Source organism: Giraffa tippelskirchi, chromosome 1, assembly GCF_054371585.1.
Source record: "Giraffa tippelskirchi isolate mGirTip1 chromosome 1, T2T-mGirTip1v1.2.pri, whole genome shotgun sequence".
NCBI lineage: Eukaryota > Metazoa > Chordata > Mammalia > Artiodactyla > Giraffidae > Giraffa > Giraffa tippelskirchi.
Genome location: NC_137275.1, coordinates 199178582 through 199191650, shown reverse-complemented (window position 1 = coordinate 199191650; position 13069 = coordinate 199178582). Strand labels below are relative to the sequence as shown.

The 13069-nt window shown below is 37.9% G+C and overlaps 1 protein-coding gene across 11 annotated transcripts in view; it reads left to right on the top strand.

The window, feature by feature from the left end:
- SLC35D2 (solute carrier family 35 member D2) overlaps positions 1-13069 on the top strand; it is a 53428-nt gene that overhangs the window by 26802 nt on the left and 13557 nt on the right. For 4 of the 11 annotated variants that reach the window (XM_081523128.1, XM_081523107.1, XM_081523146.1 and 1 more), the window contains 3 exons: positions 5560-5662; positions 7141-7233; positions 12084-12151. In XM_081523128.1, the coding sequence (XP_081379254.1) occupies positions 5560-5662; positions 7141-7233; positions 12084-12151 (264 nt within the window). Of the gene's footprint in view, positions 1-167; positions 237-5559; positions 5663-7140; positions 7234-12083; positions 12152-13069 lie in introns of all 11 variants that reach the window. The other 7 variants (XM_081523087.1, XM_081523101.1, XM_081523095.1 and 4 more) reach the window with 4 other exon arrangements.

Sequence of the window (13069 nt, the reverse complement as noted above, 5' to 3'; positions counted from 1 at the left end):
AGTGCTCTTTTTACATAAAGCATCATCCATTAGATTTTATGATAGCTATAAAACTGTTAACAATGTCTATTCTCAGTTTATTTAAAAGTATAATTTATATTTTTTCTCTCCTCCTCCTTTTCTTTATCTATCTACCTATCTATCCATCCACTATTTATTTATTACAGGAAACAATATTCCTTGAACATCATTGTCAGTGTCTTTGCCATCATTCTTGGTGCTTTCATAGCAGCTGGGTAAGACTTTGGACTATTTCTGCTCAATAACTCCTTTGTGTCTTTGACAACAGACCTGGCCCTGTCCTCATTTTTCATTTTCCATCTGGTTGCAGTTGAATTGAACAGCTAAGAGACAAATCTGTTGATGTTAGTGGAGCCTCCATATATTACTGTGAAAGTCAAACTGAGTTCCAAGTTGGCCAGAACATTTCCGAGAAATATGTATAGAGAGCATTACAAGATATTAATACAGCTTTTCTTCATAAAAAGAATGAACTGTGTGCTTTTATTACTGAATGTTTGTCTTCAATATAAAAATTTTGCCACGAGTTTTGAGAAGTTCTTAGGCTAAGAATATAACAGATTTATAAAACCCTTGTATGCTGATTTGTTTTATTATCCTGTAATGCCTTAGTGGTCAGTATTTCCAAGGGTGGAATACTCTCATTAAATGCATTTGTATGTTTGGGACGTGAGCCAATACCAGTGTGTGACTACTATCTTATTCATTAATAAGCCTGACCAGGAGTAAGGATTCCAAGTTTGCATCTGAAAGCAGGCACTCAGACTCCTTTATAGCGCAGTGTTTAAAGAATGTGTGCAGTTACTTTTCTTGGGTTGGAAACTTAACCCTGCTTGTCTGTCGGCTCTTTCTTAGCCTCTCTGTGCCTGTTTCCTTATTTATGATACAGTTAGCCATTTGTATCTGAGGCTTTTGCATCTGTGGATTTAACCAGATATGGATCAAAAATATTTTTTTAATTCCAGAAAATCCCCTAAAGCAAAACTTGAATTTGGTGTGTCCTGGCAACTATTCACATGGTATTTACATTGTATTAGGTATTATAAGTAATCTAGAGATGATTTAAAGTATATGGGAGGGTGTACATAGGTTAGGGCTTCCCTGGTGGCTCAAACGGTAAAAGAATTCACCTACAATGCAGGGGACCCAGGTTTGATCCCTGGGTCAAGAAGATCCCCTGGAGAAGGGAATGGCTACCCACTCTAGTATTCTTGCCTGGAGAATTCCATAGACAGAGGAGCCTGGTGGGCTGTACAGTCCATGGGGTCGCAGAGTCAGACACGACTGAGTGACTAACAACAAGAACAACATAGGTTACCTACAAACTTTGCACATTGATTTATATAAGGGACCTGAGCATGCACAGATTTGAGTATCTGCATGTGAAGGGTTTAGGGGTATGGGGTCCTGGAACCAACCCCCTGTGGATATGGAGGGACAACAATAATAGAAAAGAAAAACCTACATGAAGTGAAGGGAAGAAAGAAAAGGTTGGAGGAATTTCAGTTAAACTAGTTTCATTAACTCATTTAGAAGCAAGAGTTCTGGATCATCAATTGCAAATTAATGGTGTGGGCTACAGAGCCAGAATGTCTGGAACCTTATTCTAGTCTCCTCACTTACCACCTGTATAACTAAAAACAAGCTACTCCACCTCCCTGTGTCCCAGTTATTTTGACTGGTAAGTGCAGATTAGAATAGCATCCACCTAATATAGTCACTTGTGAGAATTAAATGAGATAATAGTGAGCCAGGATTCACTCTAATTTGTGGCTGAGTTCAACAGAAACATGTTGAAGCATTTACTGTATGCCAAGCATCATTCTATGTGCTAAAGAATCCAACAGTTAATAAAACAGACAAGAATTCTTGCCTTTATGGAGTTTCCATTCTAGTAGACGGTGACAGATATTAGCAATAATAATGATGTTTATTATTGTTATATTGCAAATAGAAGGGGAAAAAGTGGAAACATTGACCTATTTTCTTTTCTTGGGCTCCAAAATCACCGTGGATGGTTACCGCAGCCATGAAATTAAAAGACACTTGCTCCTTGGAAGAAAAGCTATGACAAACCGAATAGCATATTAAAAAGCAGAGACATCACTTTGCCAACAAAGGTCCATATAGTCAAAGCTGATTTTTCCAGTAGTCATGTACCAGTGTGAGAGTTGGACCATAAAGGAAGCTGAGCACCAAAGAATTGATGTTTTCGAACTGTGGTGCTGGAGAACACTCTTGAGAGTCCCTTAGACTGCATGGAGATCAAACTAGTCAATCCTAAAGGAAATCAACCCTGAATATTCATTGGAAAGACTAATGCTGAAGCTGAAGCTCCAATACTTTGGCCACATGATGCAAAGAGATGACTCATTGGAAAATACCCTGATGCTAGGAAAGATTGAAGGCAAAAGGAGAAAGGGATGGCAGAGGATGAGATAGTTAGATAGCATCACCAACTCAATGGACATGAATTTGGGCAAACGCTGGGAGATAGTGAAGGACAAGGAAGCCTTGTGTGCTGCAGTCCATGCAGTTGCAAAGAGTCGGACATGACTTAGCAACTGAACAACAGATTATTGTTATGAAAGTGTTTAGTCCCTAACCCTAGACCTAGGGTTATTATTTGAATTTTTATCAGTAATTTCCTCTTCTCCAATTCTACCTATATCTGAGCTCAGTTCCGTTGAAAGCTGGCCTGTTTGGTCTCAATGCTGGTACAGACACTAAGCAGCCACACTTAGAGCCTAAGTTTTGGTCATGAAGACTTTTGTTCAAACAAAATAAGATACATAAAGTAGTTAAAAAGGGGATTGCTCTATTGAAAGTGCCTTCTTCCTACAGGGCTCTGAGGCCTCCACTGGGCCTCCTCTCTTTTTTAGGTTTATTGGAGCTCAGTTTGAAAACCACTGACTTAGAGTCAGTTGAAGACTTTTACAAAAATTAGTTTATAAAAATGTAAGTCTTTGATGAGGAATGGCAGTTCAGGTACTGTGTGTGTGAAGGCACATTTCCAGAAGCAGTTAGCAGGAATTCAGCTCATATTTAGCATATGTGATAACTCTAATGAGCTGAAAGGGTAAATAGTGCTTCCTGAAACATCTGACTTCTACCCAAGAGCCAGCTTGGAGTAGTAATTCTCGACTTTCTCTTTCCTCAGCACCCACAGAACGGATAAAATCCCTATGGGTAATGAGTGCAGTCTTAGCTGCAGGCCAGCTGTAACCCCACCTTTCTCTGCTGTCACTCAAATTAATTCATCAAATGCAAGTATAGATGAGCCAGTTTGGGCTGCTATAACAAATAGTCCCCACATCTTGGTTGTTTAACATACCAAATATATTTTCCCCCCACTCCACATACATACCAACATCAGTTAATGCTGTGGGGGTGCTCTACCCATTATAGCTACTCAGGGACCCAGGCTGATGGAACCTCTGCCTCAAAGGGGTTTTCCTTTCTCATCAAGAAAGGAAGAAGGCATGTGGGGAATTGTACACTGGCTCTCCAGAGTTTTCCCCAGAAGTGACGTGTTACCAAAGCAAGTCACATGGCCAACAGCAGTTGAAATAGAATGTCTGTGAACAGCCCTAAATGACAATCCCAAGGGTTAACCATGAATCCACCCCCACTTATAACACAAGTAAATTCTTCTCAAACTTCTGTGCTTTCACAACTGGCCTAAACAGACAATGTTGGGAATTCTTGGTCCCCCTCAAGTAGGAGATGTGAAAACTCCAAGAATTCCCCTAAGGCTCTCTGAGGAAGTGAGTAAAATACTTCCTTTCCATTCCTCTGGAATCTTCAATTTTTTGCCCATTCAACTCTTTGCCATCCTAAGGATGGCAGATTCTTTTTTTGGGGGGGGGGGTATACAAATCCTTATTTTATTTACATTGTTTTACATTTTCCAGACAATTCTAGTTTAGACTCTCAGGAACTTCCATAGAATCTGGTAACATATGCCAGTCCTCTGTAATAACCCCATCTTCTGTACAGGTTCTTCTTTACACTGAGCTGAATGGTGTAGGCACGATTTGGAAAACTCTCCTTTGAGAGATTCTATTTTTGTGATTGAACCACAGAATTCTGATTTACAATGATTTAAAATTATAATGTCACAAATATATTTGTAGGTGAGTAATACCAGTGGAAGCTTCAGGCAAAGTCTGGTTTATTTTGCATTCCAATCTTGATGCAGTTTTTGCATATTTCCCTCTTTTTGGTTAGAAATAATCTTATTTTGATACCAAAGGGGACGAGGATATGCCACTCCAAAATGTGCCACTTTGACATAAATGTTATTTTGAGTTGAAGGCAATTGAGAATCAACAAGTGTGGGAAGAGTTCTCTGCCCTCTCCTTTTCTGCCTAAAAGTAGACCATAAATTTCTCTTTGTGAAGGTGTCCCTGGTCCTTAGTCAGAATAGGAAAGCAGTTCTTATCACCAGACACAGAGAGTCAGCATCAAGATGAGTCAGCATAAGCAAACCTTATTAAAATAACCCTTATCTTCCATAAGATTCCTCTGTATATTTCCCAGTGCCTTTTCCACAATTTATTTGTTCCTTAAAGCCCACACTCTCTGCTGTGTTGATGTGGTATATAAGCTCCATAGTCTAACCACCTCTTTGAGTTTCATTTCTTTTCTGTGAACTCCTGTGCATGTAAAATATTTAATACAATTGGTATTTTTTTCTCCTGTTACTCTGTCTATTGTCAGTTAAATTTGCAGGCCCCCAGATACTTACCCAAAGATGATAGAGGAAACCTCCTTGACAATATATAATTCATAAGTATATTGTTCGTACTTACGAAGTATGATGTGGGTGTGGTACTGTTTGCAAGGTCAAGTGCAGGTGATGAATCATATCTGGGCATAGCTGTTGTTTACTCTCCTCCCTTTGCCATATTCCCCTCAAACATGTTTATACTAGTGTCATTTATTTAAAATGGCAATTGAAGGGAAGGCTTCAAAGAATGGGAAGAAAGGGGCCTTAGAGGAGTTGCAGAGAAGGAAATGCACCCTGCCTTGCCTTTTTGATAGACAGAATAGTGAGGGTACTAGTGGTAAAGTGACTGTTTGGGGGCCAGATGGAAGTGTCAGTTCCTCATTTGACCTCTTTGGCCTGTCACTGCCCTGCTGTCCCCAGAAGGCTGTACTCTGGGGATGGCTCTGTGTACTACAATAAGAAAAGCCACAGGTGGGTTGAACAAATCACTCCCCTTAGAAAAGCAAGGCTCATGCTGATTTATTAGCAAAAGAAGGGCTTCCTAGTCAAAGGAAGATGGTTAATATCCGTCTGGTTTTAAGCTGTTATGATTAAGTTGAAGCCTCCTGGTGGCCTGATTTTGTTCTTGTCTGGAGGCAGGGGAGAAGAATTAAGCCATTCACCACCACACGGGGAAAGTATGCCAGAGAAAAGGCAGTTTTACTAGCACTACAAATGGATTTGATCAGGGAAAGAGAAAACAGAAGGCCTCTGAGGCCAAGCTGTGAGTTTCTGATAATCATATTCCTTTGTATTTTCCCTCCCAGTTCTGACCTTGCTTTTAACTTGGAAGGCTATATTTTTGTATTCCTGAATGATATCTTCACAGCAGCGAATGGCGTTTACACCAAACAGAAAATGGACCCAAAGGTACCAGACGTTTACTCCTTTGGCTTTTAGGCTTTGTCATCTGACCCCTGAAATAACATGAAAAAAGTAAACTTGTAAAGCGGGCATGTAATTTAATTTACATGTTATGATCTACAGATTACTAATTTCTTTTTAATTATACTGTGCATAGGTTCTTGTTATTCCTTGTCATGCAAAATTTTGGGTGAAAATTAAGTAGGAATGGAAAAACAGGCACTATTTTGGGTACAAAGAAAGAATGCTACATAGAAAGGGGATCATTTTGAAAGGCAAAGTAAAGCTAGAAGTTTTTTACCATCACCATCAGTGATCAAGGTAAAGTCAGGAGTATTCTGAAAGCAGCTCTAGTTTGAGAGTCTGGAGATGTGGGTTACAGATACAAGTATTGCTGACAAAAGTGAAAGTGAAGGTCACTCAGTAGTGTCCGACTCTTTATGACCCTATGGACTATAGTCCACTGGGCTCTTCTGCTTATGGAATTCTCCAGGCAAGAATACTGGAATGGGCTGCCATTCCCTTCTCCAGGGGATCTTCCTGACCCAGGAATCGAACCCATGTCTCCTGCATTGTAGGCAGATTCTTTACCGTCTGAGCCACCAGGCTGACAGGTTAATGTGACTTCACTTCACCAAACCTCAGTTTCCTCCACTGTGGAGTTAGATGACTGGAATGGATAAATGATAAGGCCCTTTCATGAGGGGCGGGTGGGCAGATGGGCTTTCCTCCCGTGTGGCCGTGGGTCGGAGCTCCAAGCCCTTACCCCCACCCCAGCTGTGCAGGAAGCTCTGGAGGATGGGCCAGGCATATGTTTCTTTGTTCCAAGTTCTTTGTGTTGAGTGAGGATGTTTGCTTTGATGGACAGGCTTATTCCTGTGAGCTGTTTTTCATCTGGACTGTATTTTTCTGTATTATCATTTATTTTTTAATGGCAGTTTTACAAAACTGCGTTTGTTGCCTTTTGAGAATCACAATATGTCACCCTGTATGGAAAGTGGTGGATGTAGTCTCTTTAATGAAAATTAAATTTATGCAAGATTGGAAACAAGATACCTGGTGTTTTAACCCTGCTGTTCCTTAATAAAAGGAGCAGATGTTTTTAAGAAGTTTTGTTTATATTAACATTTTTAATGCTATTGAATTTGTTCCAGAGTTCCTGTTTTGAATAGCATACTTTAAAATAAAAAGAACAATTAGCATGTTAAAGATTGGTGGAACCTCGGAGTCCATCCAGCTCCATCCATTTTATATCTCATTTTTGGGGTAAAACAAATTTTTTTTAAAAATCACAGTATATTTGAAGCATTTTATTTTACTCCAGAAATTTGCTGAAAATATTCAAATACAGAACTGGTCAGAATGTGTATTCTAACTCTGCATAAGTACATGGTTGTATAAATAGCTCTAGGCAAATAAATGGCTCCAGGAAATCTGACGCTTTATATTTCTAAAACTGAGTGGCGTTTTCTTGGCTTTTGCAGGAGTTAGGGAAATATGGAGTGCTTTTCTACAATGCCTGCTTCATGATTATCCCAACTTTTATCATTAGTGTCTCCACTGGAGACCTTCGACAGGTAAGCTGATGACAGTCATTCATTCTTACTTAGCAGTCTTCACAACTTTAATATTTAACCTGTAGTACTCATTAAAATAAAAAGTGTATAAAGGAAAAAAGTGTCTAAAGGTAACTAGGATTTCCAAAAGCAAGATGTTTGATATCCTCAGTAATACCTTTGGCACTTTCCTTTCTTTGTATTTGTCTTTAAACCCCTGGGAAGTAGCAGGAAGTAGTCAAAAAAACTCTGGCCTTGAAGCTTTTAGCAAGACAACAATAACTAAAATCTGGAGTTTGAGTCTTCCTTTCCCCTTTGTTGGTATGAGGACCCTGGGAAAGGTAATTAACACTGATGGGGATTTTGATAGTTTAAAAAATGGATTTACTTATTTTTTACCTTTATTATGGACATTTGGAAACAGACACACAAAGTAAACAATGACTTGATGAGCTCGCATGTATCCATCACACAACTTCATCATAGTTTGGCATTTCACCATTCTTATTTCATCTGTCCTCATCTGCTCTCACTCCCCCTTCTTCCCCTGGAGTATTTTAAAGCTAATCCTAGACGTCATGGCATCTGCCTCTAAATATTCCAGGATCTGGAATTTTGAGAAGGTCTTGTTCTCTTGGTATTTGCCCTGTTCACTTACCTGCTGCATACCTGTCAGAGACAGGTAAATTAGGAGGATATGAGGTTCAGCTGGGGCGTGGGGTTATCTCTTAGGAAGGGTTCACCCCATAACATCCACAATAGCCACCTTGAAATGTGCTGGCTCAGAAAGTTGCCAGACACACCACTTGAAGTTCATGTGAGAAACGAGGTGTGCTGGACAAAACCCTTGTCCAGTGTGGCCTCTGGCCTCTCCCACAGCTGCCCACCCCACCCCCCCCCCCGCACCAGTCGCCAGGCGTTAACCCTCATTAATCCTGTTGTTGCTAGGCTGGGGTGGTGTTTACAGCCCCCCTACCCCTGCCACCACAGCAGACGTTGACCTACTATATGACAGCATTTCTGTATTTAATAGCATGGTTGTGTGGTGCACACTGGTTGAGCATAAGTGTCCCTTGTTGCCCGCTGGGAGTTTGAATGGCTTCAGAAGGCTGCAGACTCCTGGGGTGAATATCAGGACTTCTTGTTCCTTCTCAGAACTATACTTTCTCCCTTTTCTAATTCCTTTCTCAGAACAAGAGAATAGTGGACTAGCTTAGTAGCATTGTCCCCAGAGGTAAACATCCATTTCCATGTGTTTATATTGAAAACTACCAAGAAACACCAGTTTTAATATAGGAGTCTCAGTTTGTGAACCTGGGTCTCACTGTTAATTCAGAATATTGGAAGTTAAAGCAAGCACCCCAAGTGTCTTTATCAATAATGAGCAAGGGCAGAGTATCTAAAACACAGTATTTATGAGCCCTCAATGAAGTACTCTTATTGGCTTGCCTCATTTCATTATTATAAAAATGAGTTTTTCTTTTGAGTCTCTGGAATTTATCTCTTCTGAGATTCTGATGCTTTATAGCTTTTCAGATATATATTTATTTCTAGAAATATAAATCTAGAAACTCTTAGAATACTTGATTGAAACTAAAAGCTTATTTCACCATAGAAACAATGTTATGAATGGCATAGTGACCAGAAACTGGATTTTAGGTACCTTTTGAAAATAGACTACATGTACTATGTTAATAATTTATAACAGTATTTCAATAGGAATATGTATTTCTACATTCAAGTTATTAACTTACAAACTTATAGCACGGTGCTTTCAGAAGTTGCCACCTGCTGTAATTATTATTATGCAGAATTATTATACTTTCTCATGTAATAATAAAAATAGCTAGTAATTATTGAGGAATCATTCTATCAGACATTGTTTGAAATAGTGTACATGAACTGTCTCATTACATTCCCACAATAGCCTGAGGAGAAGGTATTATTAATTATCCCCATTTTATATACAAGGAATCTAGGGCACAATATTTAAATAACTTTCCAAGGAAAGTAGGTGATAGATCCAAGAGGCTGTCTTGCTCTAGAAACACACCCTCTGCTGTAATCTCAGTTTTTAAATTTGTATATTGAAAGTGTTTGTTTCTTTCCTTCATATATGAAAAAGCATGACCTATCATTATAGCTTAGAAAGTATAAGAAACCTTAGATTTTCTTCAGCTTACTCAATTCTAGTGTTCTAGGAGAATATTGTATTCCTATTCTGACTTTCCATGCTGGAGTATCTCAGTATTTACCCTATTTAGCCTCTTCCATTTGACCAGTCTCTTAAGATTTCAAACAGAAGTTCCCATAGTTACCTTAGAGCCCAAGCAATGATAACTATTCTCTGAAATTCCAGATGGATCAGAGCTAAATATATAGATTTATTTAAACATCTATAAGAAAAATTATAATCAGAAAAATATTTTTTTTCTGTAAGAGAAGGCCTCTATAAGATGACAAAAATACAAAAGTCATTAAGTTAAAAATTTGACTAACTTGAAATTGTTATATGGTAGGAGTTGCCAAAAGAGATGAGATACTGTAATCAGTAATTTTAAAAAATTCTGTAAGAAAAATAGTAAGGTTTTCATTTCTTTCACTTTATTATTCTGCCCTGTGTTCACTGAATCATCATGAATTTCTTCCAGTTGGTCACTTTTAACCATGGCTGAATCCATTTTAGACTGTCAACAAAATATAACAAAGTAGTGAACTTATGTAATTAGATGTGTTAGTCTGCAATATAAAATTGCATTTTATTACCAAGTTTGGTTTGATTGTATTGAAAGTTGATTGATGAATTTGAGTGAAAGCTTAACTTCTCTTATTAATGGAAGGAGTACTTTGATGAGTCATTTTTCCCAGTTGACTGGAAGGGTCAGAGATTCTATTGAGACTCATGTGTGTGACTCACTGTACTCCTGGACCTTGGACTTCCACAGTCAGCAGATCTGGTAACAGCACCTTGATTCTGTTTGTGATTAACTAAGTCAGTAATGCCAGCTCCTCTTGTTAACAAATTAGGCCCCTGGAAAATAATGAGTAAACTTTCTTTAGTTAATCAAATCACTGCAATAAGTTCAAAGTACATTTAATGTATTGCAGTTGATGAATAGAAATAAATAATAGGACTTTTTTCTGATTTAAAAAAATAATGAAAAGTGAAAAAGATTCTTTCACAGAAATAGTAAGTTTAAAGCAGGAAGTACTTTCTTGTTACTCATTTTAAATTATTTTCTGTTTTCAAATAAGTATCACTCTATGTGATTTTTTAAAATGCCACCAGCACAGCTTCATCATTGTTAAAGGAACAGAATAAAACTAAAATCTATCAAAGTTGAGGTTGGCAATGAATCCAAATATTTTTTATGAAAATTACCACATAGCACTCAATGGCTTATGTGGTATCAAGAACATACAGTTTTTATTTACTGTTTTCATAAATACTCCCAGTTCTTTAAATAGATAAGTGTTTCCCATCTTTGGTTTGAAGTTTGGGGCATATGGTTTTCTCTTATTCCCAATTTTATTTAACTTTTCAGACACAGAGTGTTTTCCATCAGTTTCTGTTTTGTTTTGATCTTTTGACAATCTTGGCATAAAATGTCCTGGATGTTTTCTGACTCTTTGATTGGCTTGGGGCTTGCCAGTAAGACAGCTTTATATTTACTATATTTTTAATTTCAAAAGTAAGTGTTAAAAAGAAAAGTTTTATTATGAAAACTTTCAAACCTATTCAGCAGGAAAGAGAATAGTATGCAGATCCCATGTACCCATCAACCAGGTTTGGTGGTTATCAACATTTAATGTGTGTTTTTTTCATAAGGAAGATGGGCAAAGTATTACTGATGAAACAGTGACAGTAAAGTGTGACAAGGTTGTACTAGTCAGAGAAGAGAATTCCACTTAATTGGTTTAAAAAATTTGAATTATAAACTTAAGGAGGATTTAGTGTTAAATCTATAAAGGTACTAAAACTTGGCTAACAAAGTATTGCTAAATAGAAAGTGAATAGAAGTCATATTTAATCATGTTATTCAGCACATTCTTACATATAGTCTTGAGTCACTGTATAATCATTTTTGGATCAGGCAAGGGAAAAATCATGAATAAAATACTCCTTTTTATTGTTACCTATCTTTTCAAAAGAGTTAATTTTATTTTCTCACCTAGGGACCAAGAGAAGAAGCTGAGCATTAAACTTCTCTACCAGCTCCTTTACCCCAGTTACTTGATTGGTTTGTAAATAGGAAACAATAGTTTATTTGTTCATGATAATTTTAAGCATTTATAAATTCTTTTTTTTTTTTGGCAGCTCTTAGTTCCCTGACCAGGGATGGAACTTGGGCCCCGACAGTGAAAGTGCTGAGTCCTGGCTACTGGACCATCAGGGAATTCCCCTTCACTCTTTTCCTTTTGTGCAAATTCTTGAAAATAAGTCTGTGAACTTAAAAGTTTTCTTAGTCTTGCCAACATTATTAATTTTATAATAAACTTTCTTCCAAGATTATTAAAAAGTGAACACAATCTTGATTTTATGACTAGAAATCAGTAAAAATTTAATAATAGCCACAGCAATAATAGCTGTCATTTTGTTCTTGCCACCTGCCAGGTTCTAAACAGTTTCATTAAATCCTCACATTGACCTTTGAGGCAGTTTTTAAAATAATAATTCCCATTTTGTGAAATGACCCTCAGGTTCAGAGAAGAAAAGTAATTTGCCCCATATCTCACAGCTGGTATTACCCAGGAGTTTTGAAACTGTATTTTTCTGTTTGTGAAAGTGGAATTTGTACTACAGTGAGCAAATTGATAAAACCAGTATTATTACTCTAACCATTAGTCTTCTTTGCTTTTTTTAACAATAGGCTACTGAGTTCAATCAATGGAAGAATGTTCTGTTTATCATACAGTTTCTTCTTTCCTGTTTTTTGGGGTAAGAAGCCATAGATAAGAAGAAGCTTTGGTCTGTGGTATCTCTTGATAAGTCATATCAAAATATACATTCTCTCTGCTTTGTCAAAATCCCTTAGTCTGTGCTTCTCCAGCTTTTTCTGAAATGTAGCCCTGTAGCAGCCTTGGAGAAGGAAATGGCAACCCACTCCAGTACTCTTGCCTGGAAAATCCCATGGACTGAGGAGCCTGGCAGGCTACAGTCCATGGGGTCACAAAGAGTTGCACATGACTGTGCAATTTCACAAAGCTCTGTAGCAGAGGAGTGGATCGGGACCTATGACCTCCAAAATATGATGATACCTATTGATTTCTGAAAGTTAGTTTGAAATAAAGTCAGCTGCCCTATCACATTCAAATGTGTTTTTTGTCTTTGTCCCAATGTCCCAAGTTTCCCAAGATTCTGACCTCACATAAATATGTGGAAATAACGATTTTCTGTAGTACTGTACCTGTTATATTCAGGGTGTTTTCTGAGGAGATTTGCCCAGGCTATTGTCCAATAATTTTAGGCTTTTGTTCTTAAAATTTTCCTCAGGTGTATCATTCTGTTGAGGGGCCTTACAGCTTGTGTCTTTATGTGTTCCCTAAACTTGAAAATTCCTTTTCATAAATAGATAATACATACAACTAGTAAATAATTCAAAAGCTGCAATAGGATGCACAGGGGAACATAAGCTACCCTCTGTTCTTCCCTGCCTTGTGGCGCTCACTGAAGTTTTCCTCTTTAGAGGTTTTGAAGAGACTTCCTCTCCACTGCTTGAAGTCTTTGAAGTATCCTTCCTGGGCTGGGCTCCATGTACACGCAAGCACCTGTGTCTTACCCCATGAGAAAGGGTTTTTGAATGACTGTCTTGGAATTACTTGTCAAAAGATTTTTCCTGTGAAGAAAGATGAATTT